The following is a 22,240-nucleotide window of genomic DNA, read 5'->3' as shown; positions in this document are numbered from 1 at the left end:
CCCCCCCGCGTGTCTGGGGCTGTTTTTGGGGGATGGAAAGCCCCGAGGTGGGGGAGGTCCCCCGCACACAGCTGTCCCACTCCCCCCACCTCTCCGCGCCCCTTATCTCCATCCACTTCCCGCTCGGAGGCGTGGCCTCAGGAGGGGGCGTGGCCTGACGCGGAGGTGGGGCCGGGGCGGGGGCGTGGCTTTGCCCGAGGGGGCGTGGCCCGGCGCGGGGCGGGGCGGTGGGGCGCGGCGCGGCGCGGGAGGGCGGCAGCGGGGCCGCGGTGAGTGCGGGGCCGGGGCCGGGGGCGCCCGGGGGGGCCGGGCTGCGGCGGCGCTGGGGGCGACCCGTGGGGCGGCCGAGGGGCGGGAGCCCCGGGGGGCTATTCGGGGAAGGGGGTGGGTGTGTTTTGGGGGCGCTTCAGGGGAGCTGCCGGCGCTTGGGGTGTTGGGGGGGCCGGGCCCCCGCGGGCCGCTTTTAGGGGGGGACACGGAGCGCTCTGGGGAACAGAGGCGGCTCTGGGGCACCGTGGGAAGCTTTGTGGGTGTTTCAGGTTCACTTTGGGGGTGTCCTGGGGATGCAGAGGCCCAGGGGTTCTGTGGGGCAATTTAGGGGGTCGCGGGGCACTTTGGGGGTGCTTGGCGGGCACTCTGGGGGAGCTGTGGGCCCATGCAGGCTCAGGGGCGCCGTGGGGCACTTTGAGGGTGTTTTGCAATACTTTGGGGGTGCTTTAGGGACACTTCGGGGGAGCTGTGGGGCAGCAGAGGCCCAGGCGCTCAGTGGGTCACTTTAGGGGTGTTTTAGGGGCAGTTTGGTGGAGCTGTGGGGAAGCAGAAGCCCAGGGGCTCTATGAGGTACTTTAGGGGTGTCCTGGGGCACTTTGGGGTATTGTGGGGCAGTGCAGGCCTCAGGGCTCCGTGGAGCACTTTGAGGGTGTTTTAAGGCACTTAGGGGGAGCTGTGGGGCAGCAGGGGCCCAGGAGTGACATGGGGCACTTAGGGCTGCCATGGGGTCAGGCAGGCTGAGCACTGTGGGGCTCGGTAGGGCAGCATGGGGTGAGTGGGAGGACGGCACGGGGGGATATGGGGTGGAGAAGGGGGGCAGCACCACCCAGGTCGCCTGGGGATGTTGGGGGACTAGGGGAGGGCACAGCTAGACACGAGGGGGTGTCCACCCCACACGTGCCAGGTGTATGGGGAGGGATGAGGGGCTGCTTCCCCCTGCCCTGGGGGGGGCCCTGAGGAGCCATCGAGGCACGGGTGTCCCAGGGGACCTGAAACACTGAGCAGCTCAGGGTGTGGGTCTGGCCGAGCAGGGGCTGAGTCTTCCCTTGCCGTTTTGGGGTCGGAACAGTGCGATCCGGCTTCGCTGCACTCCAGCCGGAGCGCCTAGTGGTGACGTCATCCCAGTTGCTGACTGGTTTTACTGGGTGGCTGGAGGGAGGTTTTGCAGGGCAATGACAACTGGCCGGGCTGGCCACCCCCTCCCCGGGTACTTGCCCCCTTCGGGTGGCGGTGGGACACTCCCAGCGGGCCATGGGGGCTTGTGGGAGGGAGAAGATGGAGTCCCTTCCCACTGCCTCCCAGCCCAGCCACTGAGCGTGGGGCCACAGCAGTGGCAGTGTCCCCTCCATGGCTGTGTGGGGACCCAGCTGTCCCCAGGGGCATCCCCCTGACCCACACATCCCGAGGGAGTTTTGCTGGGCTGGGGTGCCGTGCCTTGGCTGTCTGCAGCTTGGGAGGCCCCGAGATGTCCCTTTGGGGGTCCTGTGTCCCTGGCTGCTCCCTCATCCCTGCTCCTGCCCTTTTGGCAGGTCCCCACGGGGGGCTGTTGTCCCCACCACCCCTCCCGGGGTGCTGGGAGCAGTGTACCCGCCCCCGGGCTCCCATGCCACCCTCTGTGCCATGCTGGCACCGCCTGCCTGGCCCTGCCGGTTAGAGGGGTCTTGGGCAAGGGAGCGTGTGGGGGGCACAGGGATCCCCGGCTGCCATTTGGCACCCTGACCCCCTCCTCTTTCTCCTTCCTGCTTCAGGGGCTGGCAGAGCCGTGTTCGTGGCGCGGGGGCCCAAGTGGACCGGACGGATGGGCAGCGGCTGGCGAGGTGAGCAGAGCTGGAGGGTGGTCACCCACCTTCCCATCCGGGGATGTCACGGGCACAGTGTCAGGTCATGGTGCCTGGAGACGGCACGTGCTGGTGGGGGTGACAGTGGTGGGGGGGTTGGCTCGCCAGCGTCTCTCCCCTGCTCGCCCCCCTGCCCCCCCAGGCGCAGGCAGGCAGATTGATTTCAGGTGACAGCTCAGCGGGCGAGACCATGCGGGCAGCAGCCCCCCCTGCCCGCGCCCCGTGCCAGCCGCAGCCATGTGCGAGATGCGATGAGGCAGCAGGGGCTGGATCTGGCCCATCGGCTGGCTCCCGTCATGCGGGCGTATGGCGTGGATTGGGGCAGGGGGCGCCTCAGTGGGGCACTGGCAGAGACCCCCCTGGCTGGAGGGGGGTGTGTGGGGCAGGAACAAGGGGCACCCATGTGTTGGGGCTGGGAAGGAGCCTGCTGCCTGCATCCTGGCCCACCCTGTCTGCCTGGCAGCTGGCCCTCTCCAGGGGACCCTGCCCCCTGCTGTGGATGGTTGGGAGTGGGGGCACCCTCTGTGGGGTCACGGCAGAGAGGTGGGGGCTGTGCGGCAGGGGAAGGGGCTTTCCTCGATGTGTAGGGCTGCCCCCAATATCTGTGGGGACTGCGCTGGTGGGTGCCATGGGGCAGGCAGTGCTGTGGGGCAGGCAGGCGGGCAGGCTGCCCAGAGCTGGCTCTCCGCAGGCCTCTCGGGATTTGCCTCCAGCCCTGGCACGCTTCCCGCGGCGGGGTCATGCCGGGGCATGGCGGGGGACAGGACCGCATCGCCACACAGTGCCACCACTGCCACTGCCCCTGGCAGCCCTGGGCTGCTCCACTGGGGTGCTGAGCCTGCTTTGGGGGGTGCTGGTGCCACCCCCCAGGCTAATCCTAGTTATATCCTGTTCATTTGGCATTTCCTTCTGCCTGCTTCCCCTTGGGCTGGCCTGTGCCCATGGGGGGATGGTGACCAAGGGTCTGGGGGTGCCTCTGTGCCCACCTGGGGATGCTGGCAGCTGGTGGGGCATGGCTGGTGGGGCCCACGGCTCTGATGTCCTGTCTCCCTTGCCTGCAGGCTGCCTGCGTGCCCCTGCCCGCCGGGGGCCCCCCCGCCATGGCCATTGTGCAGACACTGCCAGTGCCCCTCGAGGCCGCCGCTGAGGGGGCTGCGCAGCTCCACGCCGCTGCCCACTCGCCCCCCGCTGCCATGGGCAGCGTCGGCAGCCTCCTGCCTGGCCGGCCCCGCCGTGCCAGCCAGCCCTGCGACAGGGAGCCCCCCGTCACCTCCTTCCGCAAGCAGGAGGGGTTGCTCCGGGACCCCCTGTCCCCCGAGGAGCCCCGTGCGGCTCTGCCCAGCGTTGCCCACGCTTACGCCAATGGGGGCTTCTGCGGCGACTGGCTCGATGCCCCCTCTCCCGCCAGCCCCTGCAGCGACTCAGATGAGCCTCATGATGACCGAGCCCCAAGCGATCACCTCCAGGGGCCGCCCCCCAAGCTCATCCCTGTCTCCGGCAAGCTGGAGGAGGTGAGGAGGGGGTGACAGTGGAGTGGTTGGGTGCTGGGGTCTTGGCTTTGCTCCCTGTGCCACTCTTGGGCTGTTGGCCCAGGCATGTGAAGATGTTACATGCCATATTTTTGGTGTCCCCGTGGAGGTGGTGGTCCCCATGCCCTTGATGTCCCCTCCTTCATGCCAGGTATTTGGGAGCCCACCTGGGCACCCCGTGGAGGGGGGATGGAGCGGTCAGTGACCAGCCCTTGTCTTGTTGGGGTGCGAAAGTGTTGGGGCTGGGGGAACACCCCCATCATCACCCTAGGCAGCCCCTTGGGAGGGTGCTGAGTCCCCCCCCAGTCCCCACTCTCCTCTTTTCCTCTGGCAGAACGTGGAGAAGACCCTGATCCGCCCCATGGCCTTCAAGCCAGTGGTGCCCAAGCTCCGGAGCACCCAGCCGGGTACACGCCCGGGGCTCTCAGAGAGCCAGGTGAGCCTCACCCACCTGCTGGGTGCCGAGAAGCCCGGCTCCCTGAGCTGCCGCGCCAGCACCCTCTCAGACTCGGGGCGCAACTCCCTCTCCAGCCTGCCCACCTACAGCACGGGCTGCAGCCAGCACCCCGAGGCGGGCACCCTACCAGCCACTCCCCACGGTCCCTCCGACCCCCCGGGGGGCTGCCGCCCCTCCAACTCGGACAGCGGGCGCTCATCCTCCAGCAAGAGCACGGGCTCGCTGAGCGGCCGGGGCCGGCCCTCCTCGGAGAGTGGCTCCTGCGGGCGCTCGCCTCTGCCTGGCGAGGAGGCCATGCTGGTGCGGGAGCTGGAGGACAAGCTGCGGGAGAGGGAGGCTGAGCTGCGGCTCCTGCGCGACAGCCTGGACGAGAATGAGGTGGCCATCTGCCAGGTACGCCCCCTCCTGTCCCTGTCCCCCTCCTCGGGGCACCTCGTGTGGGCATCCCCCCTGGATGGGGGGCAGAGACCCCCGCTGGGGACCATGTACATAACCTTGTATGAAGATACTATTTTCTGTGGGTCTGGAAATGGGGCTTTTCCCCACTGGTGGGTGGTCCTATATAGTCCCTGGGGGAGCCGTGAATGGCCCTGGGGACCAGATGTACAGAGTGGGATCCCTCATTTTGGGGTGCCCTTTTTTGAATGTGCCTGGGACCTGTGGCTTCTCCCTGCTGGTGAGGGAGCTGGAGGAGCCCTCTAGGCTCTGGGGGTGCTGACATGGGGGGTCCAGCGTGCAGAGGGATGGGGGCACAAGGAGGGGGGCATCACCACATCACACCCCTCCCAGACCTCTCTTCCTTCGGGGGGGATGTGCTGCCCCCTCCCTGTGGGCAAGAGGTGCGCAGATTGGGGAGAGCAGCAGAAGTAGGGGGGTGCCGTGCAGCCCCCCCCAGCATGTGTATGTGTGTCCCTCAGGTGTACGAGGAGAAGCAGCGGCGCTGCGAGCAGGAGCTGGAGGGGCTGCGGCAGCGCTGTGTGGCCCAGGCGCGGCAGGCGGCCCAGGCAGCGCAGCGGGGACAGCAGGTCCTGCAGCTCCAGGTGCTGCAGCTGCAGCAGGAGAAGAAGCAGCTGCAGGAGGACTTCGCCCAGCTGCTGCAGGAGCGGGAGCTGCTGGAGCGTCGCTGCGCCTCCTTCCAACGCGAGCGCACCGAGCTGGCACCCCGGCTGGAGGAGACCAAGTGGGAGGTGAGTCACCCCACGGCGCTGGGTGCGAATTGGGGGGTGCGAGCTCTGGCTAGGGGGGAAGGGGTTCCTGGCCGTCACCTGAACCCCGTTGTCCCCACAGGTGTGCCAGAAGTCAGGGGAGATCTCGCTGCTGAAGCAGCAGCTGAAGGAGGCACAGGCGGAGCTGGCGCAGCGGAGCGCCGAGCTGCTGGGGCTGCGGGCTCAGCTGCGGGAGGCACGGGCCCAGCTGCAGGCGGGCGAGCGGCGGGCGCAGGGGCTGCAGGAGGCCGCCCGCCTGAAGGCGCTGGAGCTGGAGGTCTGCGCCAACGAACTGCAGCGCCGCAAGAGCGAGGCTGACCTCTTCCGCGCCAAAGCCGGCCGGCTTGAGCAGGAGGTGGCAGGGCTGCGGGAAGCTGCCCGCGGGCGATGCCCCCCACCCAGCGAGGGGTGCCCTCCCCCCGGCGAAGGGCGCTCCCCACCCGGCGAGGAGCCCCGGGGGGGTGTGGGGCTGCGGCGGCAGCTGGAGCGGCTGCGGGCGGAGGTGGCTCTGGAGCGGCAGCGTGGGCAGGAGCAGCGGGACGCCTTCGAGCAGGAGCGCGGCACATGGCAGGGCGAGAAGGAGCGGGTCATCCGCTACCAGAAGCAGCTGCAATACAGCTACATCCAGATGTATCGCCGCAACCGGCGGCTCGAGCAGCGGCTCCAGCATCTCCGGCTCCAGGGCGAGGATCCCCCACCTGAGCCCTGCGACGCCCCCGGCCCCGACCCACCCTTTGAGGAGATCACAGCCACTGAGATCTGAGATGCTGTCTGCCCTCACCCTGTGCTCATAGGGCGGGGGGGGCCTCCAGCCCCTGGGACTTTGGGGGCTGTGGGGGATCCCTGCTCTCCTCCCCCAGCTCTGTAGAGACCACTGCCACTGGGAGGGGGCAGAGGGGACCACAGGCACTGCACCCTCCCCAGCATGGAGGTGTTGGGGTGAGGGTGTGACAGCACCCACCGCAGCAAGGGGGTGTCCATGAGATGGGGGGGCCCATGAGATGTGCGGTCAGGTGGGTGCCAAGTCACAGCCTCAGGGCCGCCCAGAGCTGGTTCCTGCTGATCCTCTTAGTGCCCAGGGGATTAGCGGCACTGGCTTCAGCCAGGGTCACCTTGGGCAAGGGGAGGGCTGGCCTGTCCCCTCCCTCTCGTCCTTGCTGGCACTGTCACCCAGCCACTACCAGAGGGAATGGCGTGTGCCCTGTCCCTACCCATGCCAGCGTGTCGTGTGTCTCCCCCCCCCCCCGCCCCATGTGTTTGTCAGGGGATTTGTTTCTGTGCCATTTTAAATAATTCTATTTTTATAGGACCTACCAAAACATATCACCCTCTCCCAGCTCACACCTTGTCTGTGCCCCTCTCACCCCTGCCATGGGGCAGCTTGCCCTCAGTGCCTTTCCCATGCCCTTGTGCCCAGCATCCGTTTCCCCCCACCCAGAAAAAGCCTGGCCCGTGCCCCTGTGATGCCCACCTTGCCAGGGGAGAGGGGCATGGTGATAGGCATGCAAGCTGGGGACACGCTGGAGACACCCCCGGTGTGGGCAGAGGTGGGGGGCCCAGAGAAGCACCCAGAGAGGTCAAACCAAAGGAGAAGCCTGGCTGTGCCCAGCTCTGGCTTGGTCGCCCCCGGCTCCACGGGGGATTTTTGTACTTTATTTCAGTCGTGTCCCGTTCCCAGAGCCCGGCTCACCCGTGTACCACCCGGAAACGCTGATTAAAAACAAGCCCCTGGCTGTGTTTTTTTCAGGGCTGCGTCTGTGTGTCTGGAGCAGGGTCAGGGGCTGCCTGTCCTCCCATGTTGCCAGTGGTGCCCCCCCTTGGGTCCTGCTGTGAGCAGCTCCTCCGTGCCCATGGGGTGGGTCTGGGTCTCGCACCCTCTGACTGTGCAGAGACCGGCCACAGCTTGGTGCAGGAATGAGCCATCTGGCGGCTCGAGCACAGGATGGCTCCTCGAAGGGGGTAGTGCAGCATCACTCTGGGGGGGCTCCAGGCACCCGCACCACCAGCTCCATGGGCTCCTTGGCTTTGTTACGGTAGGCCTGGCGGATGATGTCCACAGCCCGTTGGTGGGTGACGTTCTGCAGGCTCTCCCCGTCCACCGACACCAGCTCCTGCCCAGCCTGGCCCAGGTGAAGGAAGGCAGCGGGGTGAAGTGCAGCTGCTTTTGGGGTGCCAAGAGACTGCCAGCACCCAGCAGCAATGTGGGATGGGGGTGTCTGGATGCCTGCCCACCCCTCAGTGTGATCTGGGTCCCCCCATACCTTGAGGATGCCACTGAGGAAGGCAGCTCCCCCAGGGAAGATCTTCTCAATCTTCACCACCGGCTGTGCCCTTGACTCGATGCCACCGGAGATGCTGATCCCTGCGAGGGAGCCACGAGACCCTTGCACCCAGGCAGGCTGGGACCCCCACCCGCTCCCAGGCAGGGCACTCCCTCCCTTGGACTGCTGAGCCTCCATCCTGCCCTGTTTTTGTAGGCCCTACATGGACAATGGACTGGGGCAGGGGCAGCTCCTCCCCTTCTAGTTTTGGAAGAGTGCTCGAGATTTTGCCCTCTAAATGGGGTGCTCATTGCCAAGGGGGTGCCACCCATCCCAGTGATGCTGGTGCCAGGAGGAGGGTGCCCACCCCACCCCTGGGGTCCCAACCGTGTGCCACCCACCCAGCGAGTGCTTCAGCTTGGAGAGGGTGACAGTGAGCAGCCGATACTCCTCCTCCTCCTCTTCCTCCCTGCCAGCATCCTCAGGGCCATTGATGGCCACCCCAGCTCCCACCTCACCCCCTGGCCCCCGAAAGAGAGGTGCGAGGGGGGGCCGTGCCCGATGGGGCTTCCCCAGCAGCTCAGCCCCTCTGTTGGACGCTGTCCTGGGGGGCTCCTTGCGCCAGGTGATCCAGGGGCTGTGGGAGTCCCCATGCCCCTCGCCTAGGGGGGGCTCGGCCAGCAGCCAGTTAGGGGGCCGGGGGCCAGCGGCAGGCAGGGGGCGGCTGGCGCAGGCATAGGCGTCCACTGGCACGTCGGGGAGCGGGGTGTAGGTGCGGGGGTGAAGACGGCGGGGGCTGGCGGAGGCCCGTGGCCGGGCCAGGCTCGCCTGCAGCCCCCCGGCTTCCTCCAGCTCCGGAGCCCCCACTGGCTTCAGCAGGAACCCGCCGCGATAGTCTGCAACGAGAGGGGCTCAGGGATCCCCCAGGGACTCCACAGCCCCGCTTACTGGGACCCCTGCCACCCAGGGATCTCCCTGGGACCACACAGCCCCACATCTTGGAACCCTGCCACACAGGGACCCCCCAGGACCCCACAACCCCACTCCCTAGGACCCCTGCCACATGAGGATCCCCCAGGACTCCACAGCACCCTGGGACCCCTGCCACCCAGGGATCCCTCAGGACCCCACAGCCCCACTCCCTGGGACCCCTGCCTCCCAGGGACCCCTTGGGGACCCCAAAGCCCTGGGACCTCTGCTACCTAGGGACCCTCTCAGCATCAAGGGTCCCAGATCTTCCTCCTCCAGGGACATTCTGACGCCCCAGCTCCCCTCTCTGTATCCCCAGGCACCCCAGCTCTCTCCATGGACTCCAGGTCCTCCTCCCCAAGACCCCCTGGCACCCAGGACCCACAGTTCCTGCTACTCCAGGACTTCCCAGCACCCAAGGACACCAGATGCCCTCTCCCCTGGGACCTCCTGCACTCAGGCATCCCCACTCCCTTTCTCCATCCCTAAATTGCCCCCATACCCCCTCCACCCTACACCCCACCACCACAGGGCAGCTAGGCAGACCCCATGGGGTGACACTCACCAGGCACTGGTGTGATGAGGTGTCTCTTGGGGGGGACATCGTGGTGGGCAGGGCGGAGGGCAGGTGAACGCACTGCAGTCAGGGCAGAGCCATCAGTCACCCCCCCAACTGTATCCACCCCTGCCTGTTACCTGCCTCCAGCCAAGGTCCCTGTGGGGCCAGGCTCTACCTGAGCGGCTCTTCAGGGCATCAAAGGCTTCCAGCTCGAGAGGCATCACCATGCTGTCGAACCGGCCCAGGTCCGTCGGGGCCACCACGCTCCTGCCAGGGCAAAGAAGGGGGACAGGTTGTGGCAGCCTCTGGGATGGAGCGTGATCAGGGCTGAAGAGCATATGTGAGGTTTGGGCTCCATCTCACCCAGCTGGGTGGTATCAGGGTACCCTGGGGTACCTGCCAGCACCACCCACCTCACATCCCGCAGCAGCAGGACCTTCTCAGGCCGGTCCAGGATGGCCAGAAGTGGCCGCACCAAATCCTCCACGCTGCCCTCATGCAGGTACTGCAGGCGCAAGAGGGGCGTCAGCAGATGGGTGCCCCCCTGTGCCCAAGTTTACCTCCCAGAGCTTAATGTGGGCACGTAGCACTGATCGCAGTGCTCCCCGGCGTGCAGGAGCTGCCCGAGGATGAGCCCAGGGTGCCAGCACTGCCCTGTCTGCACCATGCCTGCACTCTGCCCGCGGCACCGTACCCGGGAGCAGTGGCGGAGCACAGCCGTCACCTCGTCGGGGCTGAGGAGACGTGCAGCAGTGGCCTGGATGTGCGGGAGCCGGGCCTCGGGGTCACTGCCGTTGGGCTGCAGGGCAGTGATGCCCGTGGGGCCAAGGATGCTGGCACGCCGGCTTTTCTCTGTGGGGCACAGCAAAGGAAAGGTGGCCAGCGCAGGGCAGGAACCACCCTGGGCACCCAGAAACCACCCACCCTGCCCCAAAAGCTCGCTCCATGCCAGAGTTGGACAGACACATGCAGTGCAGGACCAGACGCATGCAGAGCCTGTCCCACAGCACCTCCCCGGGCACACAGGCACCCCCGTTACCCCGCTTCAGGCTCCGGATGACAAACTTCTGCACAGCGCCTACTGCAAGGGAGATGGAGAGCGGTGAGCGCTTGGGGAGGGGGGGGGCAGTGGCATTGCTGCCCATTGCCAAAATTGCGTGCCTGGGGACCACCTCCCTGTGCCCTCCTCCATGCCAGGGATGCCACAACAGAACTGTGGTGCCCATAGAAGGGGGGGGACCAGTCCCAGGTTGGGTCCCTCTCTGCCCTGTCCCCCAGCCCAGTACCTCTGTCCCCGTCAGGGCGCCCTGGGGACTTGGCGCGTGCCCGGCGGTCGGAGATGGGGGGCTCCTGGCTGGAGGGGGCCCAGCTCTGGCTGGTGGCACGGCCCCCCTTGAAGAAGAGGTTGACGAGGGTCTTGGAGCGGTGCAGCCCTGGGGGGGCCCCCTGTGCCCCTTGTCTCTCTGGCTTTTCCTTCTTCCACTTCTCCTCTGGGACAGAGGTGGGGGGGGGTGGTACAGTGGCGAGATCAGGGGATGCCACCCCAAATGATTTTGGGGGGTGTTGAAGGGGCTACTGGGGTGCACTGACTGGAAGAGAGTCCCGCTGTGGTGTGCAGTTGAGTCTCCAGGGTCCGTGGGGCTGGGCTTTAGGGTACCCAGCAAACCCCAGGAACAGGGCTGGGGCAACACAGGGCTATATGATGCCCACAGCTGGCAGCCAGGGATCCATATGGGCTGGGGGCTATACAGTGCCAGGGTCGGGGCCAGGGACTTGGCTATAGGATGCCAAGGAGCAGGGGCCAGGTATCTGTGTGGGTCAGGGGCTGAGTTGTGGGACTCCCAGGGCTGGGGGTGCAGGGTTGGAGGGGGACACCAGCCAGGGGTGAGTCCCACATGTGGGGCCGTGCCCTGGTGCCTACCGGCGATGGTGAGGTCACTCTGGGAGCGTGTGATGGGCTGCCGGGGCCGGCTCAGTGCCAGCAGCAGCGCCGTCTTGGGCGAGTGGGTGAAGGTCCGGCGTGGGTGGGTGCCGGGGGGCTCACGGGTGCCCTGGCCCCGGATGGCCGTGTCCCGCAGCAGCTCGGGGGGCCGCACTGTGCGCCGTGTCTCTGGCAGCCCCTCGGCGGCTGGCTCGGTCTGCATGGCCCGCTCAGCACGCTCCCGCATCCAGCCTCGCCGTGGCCCGTCCTCCGTGGAGATGGCCACATCCACGGTGCGAGCCGGGGGCCCCGGGGTGGCTGTCGCCAGCCCATTCACCGCTCCCGGTGCTGGCCCCGAGGAGTAGGAGGAGATGGAGGAGCTGGTCTCCGAGGCCTGAGACAGCTGCTGCAGCTGCCCGTTGGTCACTGCAAAAGCACAGTGGGGACACAGGGTGACACACTGTGGGACCAGGGGGAGCTCCACATCCCCTCTAAGGACAGGGGACATGCGGGGACTCATAGGGCCATAGGGACTGCAGGGCTGCTGGTGAACACTTGGGGAGCTCTGTGTCCCCTTCAAGGGATGTGTGGGGTCCCACAGGGTTGTGGGGACTAGTGGGCTGTGGCCATTGCATTAGGAATCTTGATGTCCCCCTCCAAGGATGGGGACGTGTAGAACCTTGCAGGATCACGGGGACAGGGCTGCTGGCCATGGTACAGGGCTCTTCATGTCTCCCCCAGGGATGGGGGACAAGTGGGACACTGCAAGCCCATGACGACGCTAACCGTGGCACAGGGAGCTTCACACCCCTTCCAAGGCCATGGCAACCCATGGCATGTGGACCTTCTCCCTTCCCACGGCAGCCAAACACCGCTTGCATGGGGGTCCAAGCCCCACCGCACCCCAGCCCCGTGTCCCTGCCTGGACCCGCGCGGCACTGCCCTTACAGCGACTGAGCCAGCAGTACTCGGCCACCAACTCCTTGTAGGCAGGGAACCGGCCCGTCTCCTAGGCACAGGGGGAGAGGATGAGGGGGTCAGCGCACACCGGCCGCCCTGAGCGAACCCGATCCGGTGCCAGCCATGAATAATGCATCCGCCCCCCTCCCACCTGCCTGAAACCCAACCAGCCAGCAGCTGCATCAGCCCCACAGGTGCCAGACAGAGCTGGGGCAGCGCCAGCACAGGGACACGCTGACCCCTCACCGCAGCTGGGGGTCCCACAGTGCCGTGTACAGGTACCTTGATGGTTAGCATGATGTGGGTCTGCCCCTTGAGCACCTCCACTGCCTTGCTATGGCTTATGTCTTCAAACTTGACTCCGTTGGCTGCAAGGACTTGGTCTCCCACTCGTATGCCATTCTGCTCTGCCAGCCCCCCGGGGTCCACCCTAGAGCAGCAGTGGGGGGCAGGATGGGGTCGAGCCCTCGCCAGAGCCCTGCTCCTGCCCCACACCTCTGCCCAGGTGGCCCTGTTCCCCAGCACCCACAGTGGTGATGCCCACAGTCTTATGAGGGTGAGGAGCTCAGGCAGGGAGGGGAGGCCAATCCCCAGCCTGGGCACAGCAGGTATCGGGGTGCCACATCCCCCTCGTGCCTCCTGGGGTGGCCGTACTTGGAGACGTAGATGCCGAGGCCGAACTCCCTGCCGCCACGGATGTTGAAGCCCAGGCAGTAGTCGTCGGAGGTGGTGTAGAGGTGGACGATGCGCCGCAGCCCATCCTCGGAGCCGCTTTCCGATGGCGTCGAGCCGCTTTTCTCCACCACCAGGCGCCTGTTCACCACGTCCACCCTGGAGCATGGGCACAGTGTTGGGGTGAGCTCGGGGGTCCAGCTCTCGTCCTCCAACTGAATGGAGCCATTAGTGTCACCCAGCGGAGGAGAGTGATGGGGATGAGGGATGTTGAGGATGGGGGTTGCCCCACCCTCCCTGGTGGAGCAACCAGACCTGCCTATCCCATCCTGTGTCCCACCCTGGGCTCTCCCCACCTTTGTCAGAGACCTCCAGTGTCCCCCTCCCTGTCCCCCAGCATCCCCCAACAAGGCTCCCCACCATGCCCTTCACGGGGTTGGGGTCTAGGGTGCTGGCATGGGAGGTGCCCTGCTCACCACGCCGTCTTCTCCTTGGAGAACTTGATGCCTGGCACACGGCCCATCCGCCGCACCACCATGCGGAGGCGGTTGTTGCCAGTGAGGACCTTGACAGCGCTGCTCATGGTGATGTTCTCCAGGCTCACGCTGTTCACCTCTGTGATCTTGTCACCAACACACAGCCCGGCCTGCTCTGCAAGGGGCACACGGCTCAGCTGGGCACCTGACCTAGCACCAATGACCTTGCTTGGCATCCTCTCCCTAAATGTGTCCCCAGCCTGATCCAAACCCCACGGGAACAGAGATGGGGATGCCTGGCAATCATACCGAGGCTGTGGCAGGCATGGGGGGCTTGTCATCTTGCTGTGGCTTGGAGATGGAGCTCAGAGCCATCAACACGGGGCTGCCCACTCCTGTTCCCTGCCCTTCTCTGTGAGAAGCCTGCAAACCCCACGGCCAGAGGTGGCAGGGAGCAATGGCAGCTTGCCCACCATGAAGGGTGGCATCATTGCTGCAGCACCATGTCACCAGGAGCTCCCCGAGAGGGTCTTGCTGGCACATGCCTGTTCCCACCAGTGTCCCTCGCCCTGTTCCACTTACCAGCAGCACTGCCCTCCTCCACTTTGCTGACAAAGATGCCCAGCCCATGCTCGGAGCCGCCGCGGACGCTGAAGCCCAGCTTGCCATCCACACTCTTCTCCACAGTGATGGCGTTGATGATGTCGCTCTCGTTGCTGCTGGCTGTGGGGACAGGGGACGGGACGTGTCACCCAGGCTGGGTGTGAGCAACCCCTGGGGGTGTCTCTCTTGCTGGAGGGGGGATGTCCCCAGTCCCAGGACAACTCTCCCCGTCCCCAGACCCAGAGAACCCAGGGGTCCAGGCCTCCTGGCCATGCAGGTGGGCAGAGGGTTTGGGGGGACACCCCATGCACCTTCGATGGGGGCGTTGATGAGGATGACGCGGCCCATGGGGGAGGCGGCGCGGCTGCCCCGGGTGGTGCCGTTGAGCAAGCGGCTCTGCTTGCTGAGGAGGAAGCGGGGAGCCAGGCTGGCCTCGCTGCTGGAGCTCCGCGACCGGCTGCCCGTCGTCATCCCCGACAGCGTCGCGTCCCAGCCCTGGGCCATGGCGGCGCTGGGCACCCCGGCGTCCCGGCGTCCGGCTCGGGGCTGGCCGCGTCCTCACGGGGCCGGGGCTGCCCGCCGGCCAGGGGGGGACATGGCATAGTCCAGCAGCACATGCCCGGGCTCGGGCACCGCTCCCTCTTAGCAGCGCGATGCCGGGGCCAGCCGGCGTCGGTGCTCGGCGCTGGCAGGACAGGTCCCGGACGCAGCGGCACAGCCTGGGGGGACAAGGAGCGCCATGACCCCTCTCCAGCCCTGGCCCCTCCCGTCCGATAGCGTCCCGGGGGGCAAACTGCTGCAGGGCTCAGGGGTACCATCCTGGGGGTGTCGGGCACAGGCTGCCCTGCCCTGGGGCAAGGATGCCGGGGTGCAAGGGGGCCTTGCTTAGCAGCGTAAATCCGGAATAGGGGGTGCAAAGGGACTTCAGCTGGGAGCGTAAATCTGAAATAGGGGGTGCAAAGGGGCTTCACCTGGCGGCCTAAATCTAGAAAGGCTCCGGAGAGGGGATATGCTGGGGAACAGGGCTTGACCTCCCCCCCGGGGACACTGCAGCAGGAGCGGGGAGTGGGGCGAGAGGCCCTCCCCATCCTCCCCGGAGTCCCTCCGGATTTACACCGACGGGAGCTGCCATGGGGCAGGGGACCGGCCCGCTGCCCCCCGGGGCAGTTCCCGCGGGGATTTTCCAGGCGTGGGTCAAATGCCACCCCACGGGCCCCCCCCCGACTCCGTCCCGCACCTGACCTCAATAAATAAGTGATAGTCCCGGCCAGGGGGACACGCCAGTGTTCCCGCCGCCCGCCAGCCCCCCGCGGAGCCCCCCGCTGCCTCCCCCTGCATCAGCCGGCGCTGCCCCCTCCACGAAAGGGCGATTGGGGACCCCCCTACCGCCGTCCCTCCCCCCCGCCCCATGCCCTCCTCACCTGTCCCCATGATGCCACCTGCGAAAGAGACACCCGGCAGCGCGGGGGGGATGGAGAGGCCGGGGGGGGGCAGCACCGCCTCCTGCCCCCCCGCCCGCGGGGATTGGCTGCCCCTGCGGGACCGGCGCGGCCATCGGGCGCGGGAGCTGTCAATCACGAGCGGCCAGGGCCGGCCTTGAAGCTGGAGGGGGGGACACACGCACAGAGGGCTCCCGCCCCCCCCCGGGCACGGCGTGGGGGGGGGTCGGTGGGGCGCGTCCTCCCGAGGGGCTGCGCGGGTCGAGGGACGTGGTGCCCCCCACCCCCCCCCGAGCCCCTCCCTTAGCGCGGAGCATCGCGGGTGCACACAGGGGAAACTGAGGCACGGCCAGGGGAGGGGGCGTGTCGTGTCCCCCCCCGCTCAACCCGGTGATGCGAGCCGGTGTCCCCCCGTGTCCCCCTTCCCGGGGGGCATCGCCTCCACCGCGGGCTGGCCGTGACCCCCCGGCGGGGCCCGGCGCCGCCAGCGCGAACCCGACACCGCGGCGGTTTCAGGTGATGCGCGGCGGCCGGGGGGGCTGCGGGGGGGCCGCGGACGGGCGGCGGGGGCGGAGGCCGGGGCGGGGGGGGCCCCCCACTCCCACGGGTGCAGGCTCCGCGCCGCGTCCCGCGGCAGCGCCCCCGGGGTACCCCGACACCGGGCGGGGGGGGGGCACGGCCGGCGTGGGAACACGCACCCACACACACACGCACCCCAGGCACCCGCACGTCCACGGCATGCGTGTTCAGACCCCTGCGCACGCACACGCGTGCAAGCCCGGCCGGGCCGGCTGTGCGCACTCTCACAGACACTCACGGAGCGCCGCTGCGCGCGCAGCGCCGCACACGCGTGTACACGGCCCCGCTCGCACACACGCAGACGGGTAGGGCGGCGCACACGCGTGTGCCCTCACGCACCCGCCCTATGACCGAGCACAGGCGCCCGCTGCCGCGGAGGCGCTGCCCCGCGCACCCTGGCACGCAGCGGCTGCCGTGCCACGCGTGAACACCAACGCGACCCGTGTGCGCGGCGCAGGCACCGAAACCCGCGTGGGCCCGCGGAGGCACGCGGCCGGAGCGCGGGACGCCCTTGTGAGCGCAGGCACGCGCAGAAACACGCACGTGAACGCCCGCGCGGAAGCACCCACGAGCACCCGGGCGAGCGGAAGCCGACGTGGACGCACACGCACGGGGACACCGGCACGCACGTGAGCGCGCACGCGCAGCACCCCCCCCCCCCCCGTGAGCCCGCGCGCCCACGCGCGAGTAATCCCGCGCGCGCGTAATCCCGCGCGCGCGTAATCAAGGAGTAGGGGGGGTGGGGGGGAGGGGGGCCCGACACCCCCCCGTGCGGCTCGGCACGTACCGCCCCCCCCGCTGCCAGCCCGGTTCCGCGTGGCCCCCGCCGCCCCCCGCGCGGCGCCGCCCGGCTGCCCCCCCTCCCCGCCGCGGGGCCGCCCCCCCCGTGACGAGGCCGGACGTCAGCGCGCCGGGCGGGAGCGGGGCGGCGGCGGCGGCGGCGGGGGTACGGCGAGCGCTGCCCGGGAAGCCGTAAGTGCGGGGGGGCGGCCCTGGCCCGGGTCGTTATCGGGGGTGGGGGGGGGTGTCACGCGTAGGAGGAGGGATGCTCGGGTCCGGGGCGGGGAGCAGAGTCCTTCTTCTCGCGGGAAGGGGCGGGCGTGGAAATGGGGCCGTGCCGTGTGTTTCGGTGCCTTCCCGGAGTTTTCCGCCTCCCCCGTGCCCTTCCTCGGCCCCCTCCCGGGACTGGCAGCAGCGCGAGCCCCGAGGCGGTGGGTCCGCGCCCCCCCACCCGTGGCCGGGGTGTCCTGCTGTGGTGGGGGCGGTTCCGAACTGTTGTGGTGCCTGGTGCCGGCCGGCTTGGGAGGGTCCCCACTGGCAGATCGCAGGGCGAGGGGGGGCAGCGGTGGTGTCACCCACCCACGAGCTGCTCCATCTGCTGGGTGGGCTCGGCGGTCCCCACTCAGCTCCATGGCTCCCCGTTTCCCCCCCCCCCCCCCCCCCCCCCCGTGTCCCCCCTTGCTGGGGGAGCTCCAGAGGTGCCCCCGGAGGGATGCAGGGACACACACGGGCACCACATCCCCCATAACCACCCCCCACCCCCCCAGAAAATGCCACCGTCCCTGCCTGCCACCATCAACATCCGGGAGCCCCGCTGGGACCAGAGCACTTTCCAGGGCCGGGCCAAGCACTTCTTCATGGTGACCGACCCCCGAAACCTGCTGCTCTCGGGGGCCACACTGGAGGAGGCCCGCCGGGTGGTGGAGGACTACAGGTACCAAGGGGGGAGCCGTACCCCCAGCACTGCTCCCCGCAGGATACGGGCCACGGGGCCATCCTCAGGGGTGGGAATGGGAGCAGTGCTGCCCCCCCCCCCCCCAGCCAAAGCTGCCCCCCAGATTACGTCGTGGCTGGTCCCTAAGGCATCTCCCAGCTGCCCCACATGGGGTGAGGGACCAGGTAGGCAGAGGGTCTCCCAACTGGTGCGGCCCTTACCCGGCAGGGCGGGCACGGTACCCCCGGGGCTGACGGAGGACCAGCTTTGGCGGGCGAAGTACATCTATGACTCAGCTTTCCACCCCGACACGGGGGAGAAGATGCTCCTCGTGGGACGCATGTCCGCCCAGGTCCCCATGAACATGACCATCACTGGTTGCATGCTGACCTTCTACAGGTACCAGTCCCATCCTCACTGCAAGGCTAGAAAGGTGCCAGGAGGGTGGGGGAACCCCCCACCCCCACCCCAGGCACCCTCCTGGCCCTGGGGTGAGGAGGGGACACATGCCCCATATACCTCGAGGCACCTGATGCCATAGGAGCATGGGTGACATCCACTCCCCCAGTGCCACCAGTGCCCTCCTCTCTCTGGTAGGACCACGCCGGCCGTGCTCTTCTGGCAGTGGGTCAACCAGTCCTTCAATGCCATTGTCAACTACACCAACCGCAGCGGGGACGCACCCATCACCCCCAGGTAAGCACCTCTCTGGCCAGGCCCCCAGGGGACTCCAGAATGCTGGGGGGGGGTGCCTTGAAGAGCTTCTTGAATAGCAGGGGGCTGTGAGATGGTACAGTGGGGATCTGGTGCAGCCAGAGGTGGACACCAGTGGGTCTGTCAAGGTTGGTGGTCGAGCTGGGATCGGAACCCAGGTGTCTGCTGCTATTGAAGGGCATGTTGTCCCCTCCCTTGGCAGGGGGGTGCATGGTCTGGGGGCTCCTGGCTCATCTGTGTCACCTCCTGCTCTTGCAGCCAGCTGGGGACTGCCTATGTGAGTGCAACCACGGGGGCGGTTGTCACAGCGCTGGGGCTCAAATCGCTCACCAAGGTAAGGTGGTCCTTGGACAGTGCTGTCCAGGGCACCTGGACCCTCTCGATGAAGTCTCCCTGAGCTCCCCATCACCCGGGGCAGGGGAGAAAATGGAGGAACAGAGTTGCCAGGGGGCAGCCACACAAGGCAGCAGCTCTCCCCAGCAATGGTTCCAGAGATGACCTGGTCCCCCGGCCATGCTCCATCCCCAGCTGCATCTCTCCAGGCTTCTTTCACCCCTTGGCCTCCCTCCACGGCTGGGAGGGGACATGGGACCCCCCTGGACCCCCTGGGCTCTGCAGCTTTGACCAGCTGGGAATTGCAGGGGAGGAGGGAACGGCTTTCCCCAGTGGGGCTGGGACACCCCAGTGTCTTGCAGGGGGACAGTGGCAGACCTGGGGACAGCCAGCTCTGCCCCCAGACCCTCTGTGTGACGTGCTCCCTGCTTGCCCCTCCAGCACTTGCCAGCCATCATTGGCCGGTATGTACCTTTCGCGGCCGTGGCTGCTGCCAACTGCATCAACATCCCGCTGATGAGGCAGAGGTGAGCCCCTGGGCTGGGCTGGAGTGCTTGGGCTCGTGTCAGGGTTCACCAGGCGCTGGTGGGGGACACAGGGAGCAGTGCCCTGGGTTTGCAGGGGACTTCCTTCCTGGTCCTGCTGGCATCCCTTACCCTGGGAGGTTGGTTTGAGGGCACAAGTACCCAGTTGTATCCCAAGGGATTATTGGTTAAGATGGCTGTGAACTCCCCATCCCCATCAAGCCCTGTTGAGCACTCCCGAAGTGTGAATGTGGGTCCAACTGACTGCCCCCGCCCCCAACTTAGTATGCAGGCAGTGGATGTGGGATGTGGGAGGATGCCAACCTTCCTTGGAGATGTGTGCCTGTACTGTGTCCCTTCCTGTCCCTTGATCCCCCCACCCATGTGCCCTGGGCCACCCTCACCTCTGCTCTGCCTGCAGAGAGCTCAAGCTGGGGATCCCTGTCACTGATGAGAATGGGAATCGCCTGGGTGAGTCCACAGCTGCAGCTCAGAAAGCCATTTTCCAGGTGGTAGTGTCCCGCATTGGCATGGCAGCTCCGGCCATGGGTGAGTGTCCCCTCTTCCCCCTGTGTCTGGGGACTGCAGCCAGTCCCTAATAGCATGGGACGGTATCCCATGACTGGTGAGGGGCTGTGAGCGCATGGACCTCATTTTCTTCCCCTGTGCCCCAGCCATCCCCCCAGTGATCATGAACGCGCTGGAGAAGAGAGCTTTCCTGAAGGTACTTGTGGTCCTGGGATGGGGGGGTGGGCAGGGGGATGCCCCCCTAGCTTGTCACAATGCTGGCACCTCTTGGGGCTGGCACCCCATCAGGGAACAGACCTTCCCTCCCCGTCCACCCCACTGATGTGCAGCCTCTCCCTGTCCTTGGCAGCGGTACCCGTACCTGAATGCTCCTCTGCAGGTCGGCCTGGTGGGACTCTGGTAAGTCACCCTCTGTCGATGGGCATTGTCGCCCCTGGAGCAGACCGAGCCTGGGTATGGGGGACAGTGCTGCTGGGGCGTCTACTTGGCAGGGAGACAAGGGCCACCCAGAGCTCCTCAGGGAGATCCTGGAGCTTGGCCAGGCTGGTGCCCCTCCAAGCAGATGGGATGAGATATGAGATCCTGGGGCCGGGAGCTGTTTTGCTGCATCTTGATGTCTGTCAAGCCTGCCATGGGCTCCTGCTCAGCACTGCTGTTCCCCCACACTAAAGAAGAGAGGCTTTGCCCCACTTCAGGAGCCAAATGCAGGGTCGGGAGCTTGGAGAGGGCATATCCTTACCCCTTTCCTGCCTGAGGACCCGCCACTGCTCCGGGCTGCCTCCTTGCTGCTCTGGGGTCAGGCTGTGGGTGGGAGCAGGTGATTTATGCAGCCCAGCTTCTCTCCGGCTTTCCCTTGCAGCTTGGTGTTCGCAACCCCACTGTGCTGCGCGCTCTTCCCGCAGAAAAGGTAAGGATGAGCACCTTGTCCGCATGTGCAGCCTCGTGGAACGGGGCGTGGGGTGCAGGCAGGAGGTGTGTGGGCTCCTTGTGCTCTCTGCTCCTTCAAGCAGTCAGAGGCTTGAAACTGCGTGCACATCCCTGTGCACGCGCAGCAGAGCAGACCCAAAGGTCTGTGCTGGGCCGTGGGGACAACAACCCTGTGGGGTGCAGGTGGGGAAGGGGTGACAGCAGGTGGTTTCCCAACCTAGGCTGCCAGTGGGTGTCCCTCCCTCCATCCTCTGCATCTGTGTCCCCTTGGCAGCTCGATGCATGTGAGCCGCCTGGAGCCTGACGTCCAAGCTCGGATCCGTGAGAAAGACCCGGGGCTGGAGACCGTCTACTTCAACAAAGGGCTCTGAACAGGGGGCCTGGGGCGGCTGAGGCGTGTGCCACAGAGCCGCTGGGCTGGCACACCGCCGAGCTTCACCCCTCGGAACCCCTTGGGGCTGCCGCCGATTTTCCTTGGCCGTCGCGTGTCCGTAGGTCCCAGGTGCTCATCCCTGTTTCCCAGGATGCCCACAGCCATGCAGCACTGCACTGAACCCCATCCCCGTGCCCGGGCTTAGCCCCGCTCTGGGGAGCTTGTGGCTGGCACCCCGGTGCCTTTCTCCTGTGCTCACCCTGTGTGCAGTGCACCGGGGCGTGTGGGCAGCGGCACCAGGAACCCTGCAAGCGGGGATGTGGGGTGGGGAAGGAAACGGTGCTCCCCAGCTTTAGGAGGCAGCAGACAATCATGGCGTTCGAGGGTTGAACCCCTCTGCAGACACCCCATGTTCCCTGGTGGTTCAGCAGCTGGTGCCTGGGGGATGGCAGAGCAGCTTTTGGAGAGGAAAACTCCCCATATCCAAAATAGCCGTGAGTGAGTGATTTCAAGCATGCACAGTGGCTCGTACCCGGGGGGGGCTCTCCCAGCCCAGGCGTGTGCTTCTCAGCTCACGCTCTGCTCTTCTGGGCTGCTCTGGGGATTTAATCTGGCTTTCTGCTCCTTCCATCCCCAGAGCAAATGGCACATTTTAATCCCAGCAGAGAGTCCTCCTTTTTATTCTCATTTTAATGCCATCTCTGTTCAGGGCTGGGCTCCCCCCGAGGGTTCACTACCCCCTCCTGGAGTGCTTGCTTTCAGGTGGACCTTCTCAGATAGCTTTAAGTGCACTGTGGTTTCCTCTAGTTATTTTTTATATACATATAATGTACCTATATATACCAAATAATAAAGGCAGGTTGTTTATACAAAACAAAAGCAAAGAGAAGCGTGTTGCTTGCTGATTTGTATATGGTGGAAATGGACTGCCATCAGGGTGAGAATGGGAGTAGGAGGGGTGGGCAGGTCAGCTGCCAGGGTACCCCTGTGCTCCCCAGGGCCAGGTTCTGCTCTCCACTTTCCAGCCCACTGCCTTTGCAGCAGCGACGGCTGGCTTGGTGTGTGGATAAGCTCATCCAGCTGTCAGGAGGGCTTTTTTTAGCACCGAGGGCTTTGCACCTCGCTGCTGCGCAGAAGGCTCTGCTGAGCTGCTGCCCTGGATGCTGCTGGTCTGGAGAGACTGGGGCATCCCCCCAGCTCTGCCCATGCTCCCACCCCCTCTAGCAGCCCGCTCACAGGACACTCTGCTTCAATCCCAGCCCTGGATCTGCGCCTGCCTCTCCAGTGAGGATATTTTTATCCAGCTTTCTATGCACAGCTATCAGAGAGCACGTCGCTGCTGTCACGGGACCCTGGCAAGCCTGCAGGCACTGGCTGTCACCCACAGGC

General features: G+C 66.7%; 3 protein-coding genes across 6 annotated transcripts; 2 read left to right on the top strand and 1 right to left on the bottom strand.

Moving 5' to 3' along the window:
* Positions 1–234: 234 nt before the first annotated feature.
* LZTS2 (leucine zipper tumor suppressor 2) lies at positions 235–7,045 on the top strand. Its single transcript, XM_074907615.1, has 6 exons — positions 235–269; positions 2,019–2,087; positions 3,170–3,619; positions 3,972–4,487; positions 5,012–5,281; positions 5,382–7,045. Exons 3-6 carry the CDS (start codon positions 3,209–3,211, stop codon positions 6,060–6,062), a joined length of 1,878 nt encoding a protein of 625 aa, XP_074763716.1. The 5' UTR covers positions 235–269; positions 2,019–2,087; positions 3,170–3,208; the 3' UTR covers positions 6,063–7,045.
* PDZD7 (PDZ domain containing 7) lies at positions 6,172–15,290 on the bottom strand. Of its 2 annotated transcripts, XM_074907613.1 has the most exons (17): positions 15,142–15,290; positions 14,032–14,439; positions 13,700–13,840; positions 13,118–13,292; positions 12,624–12,800; positions 12,252–12,399; positions 11,958–12,018; positions 11,010–11,435; positions 10,375–10,578; positions 10,128–10,169; positions 9,783–9,940; positions 9,502–9,593; positions 9,264–9,355; positions 9,095–9,166; positions 7,962–8,456; positions 7,561–7,661; positions 6,172–7,419 (listed from the first exon to the last, which is right to left on the bottom strand). In XM_074907613.1, exons 2-17 carry the CDS (start codon positions 14,222–14,224, stop codon positions 7,270–7,272), a joined length of 2,727 nt encoding a protein of 908 aa, XP_074763714.1. In that variant the 5' UTR covers positions 14,225–14,439; positions 15,142–15,290; the 3' UTR covers positions 6,172–7,269. The 2 variants fall into 2 exon arrangements, with proteins under 2 accessions (XP_074763714.1, XP_074763715.1); XM_074907614.1 differs by lacking the exon at positions 10,128–10,169 and having other exon boundaries at positions 6,173–7,419.
* Positions 15,291–15,525: 235 nt separating this feature from the next.
* On the top strand, positions 15,526–21,729 carry SFXN3 (sideroflexin 3). 3 transcript variants are annotated; one of them, XM_074907617.1, is made up of 12 exons: positions 15,526–15,675; positions 16,196–16,367; positions 17,286–17,452; positions 17,681–17,851; positions 18,050–18,148; positions 18,425–18,500; positions 18,941–19,026; positions 19,445–19,572; positions 19,698–19,747; positions 19,901–19,950; positions 20,411–20,458; positions 20,753–21,729. In XM_074907617.1, exons 3-12 carry the CDS (start codon positions 17,289–17,291, stop codon positions 20,847–20,849), a joined length of 969 nt encoding a protein of 322 aa, XP_074763718.1. In that variant the 5' UTR covers positions 15,526–15,675; positions 16,196–16,367; positions 17,286–17,288; the 3' UTR covers positions 20,850–21,729. The 3 variants fall into 3 exon arrangements, with proteins under 3 accessions (XP_074763718.1, XP_074763720.1, XP_074763717.1); XM_074907619.1 differs by lacking the exon at positions 15,526–15,675 and having other exon boundaries at positions 15,739–16,367; XM_074907616.1 differs by lacking the exons at positions 15,526–15,675; positions 16,196–16,367 and adding an exon at positions 16,456–16,710.
* Positions 21,730–22,240: the final 511 nt, after the last annotated feature.

This window comes from Athene noctua, chromosome 5 (assembly GCF_965140245.1).
Source record: "Athene noctua chromosome 5, bAthNoc1.hap1.1, whole genome shotgun sequence".
NCBI classification, from domain to species: Eukaryota; Metazoa; Chordata; class Aves; order Strigiformes; family Strigidae; genus Athene; species Athene noctua.
Note: the sequence above shows the minus strand (reverse complement) of the source record. Positions and strands in the feature narration are given on the sequence as shown.

Coding starts and splice junctions, on each gene's coding strand:
- LZTS2 (XM_074907615.1), top strand. CDS start 3,209: ATGGCCATTGTGCAGACACTGCCAGTGCCCCTCGAGGCCGCCGCTGAG. Junction 3,620..3,971: donor TCTCCGGCAAGCTGGAGGAG/GTGAGGAGGGGG, acceptor TTCCTCTGGCAG/AACGTGGAGAAGACCCTGAT. Junction 5,282..5,381: donor TGGAGGAGACCAAGTGGGAG/GTGAGTCACCCC, acceptor TTGTCCCCACAG/GTGTGCCAGAAGTCAGGGGA.
- PDZD7 (XM_074907613.1), bottom strand. CDS start 14,224: ATGGCCCAGGGCTGGGACGCGACGCTGTCGGGGATGACGACGGGCAGC. Junction 12,019..12,251: donor ACATCATGCTAACCATCAAG/GTACCTGTACAC, acceptor CCCTGTGCCTAG/GAGACGGGCCGGTTCCCTGC. Junction 11,436..11,957: donor GTACTGCTGGCTCAGTCGCT/GTAAGGGCAGTG, acceptor GTGCTTTTGCAG/TGACCAACGGGCAGCTGCAG.
- SFXN3 (XM_074907617.1), top strand. CDS start 17,289: ATGCCACCGTCCCTGCCTGCCACCATCAACATCCGGGAGCCCCGCTGG. Junction 19,573..19,697: donor CATGGCAGCTCCGGCCATGG/GTGAGTGTCCCC, acceptor CCTGTGCCCCAG/CCATCCCCCCAGTGATCATG. Junction 19,748..19,900: donor AGAAGAGAGCTTTCCTGAAG/GTACTTGTGGTC, acceptor TGTCCTTGGCAG/CGGTACCCGTACCTGAATGC.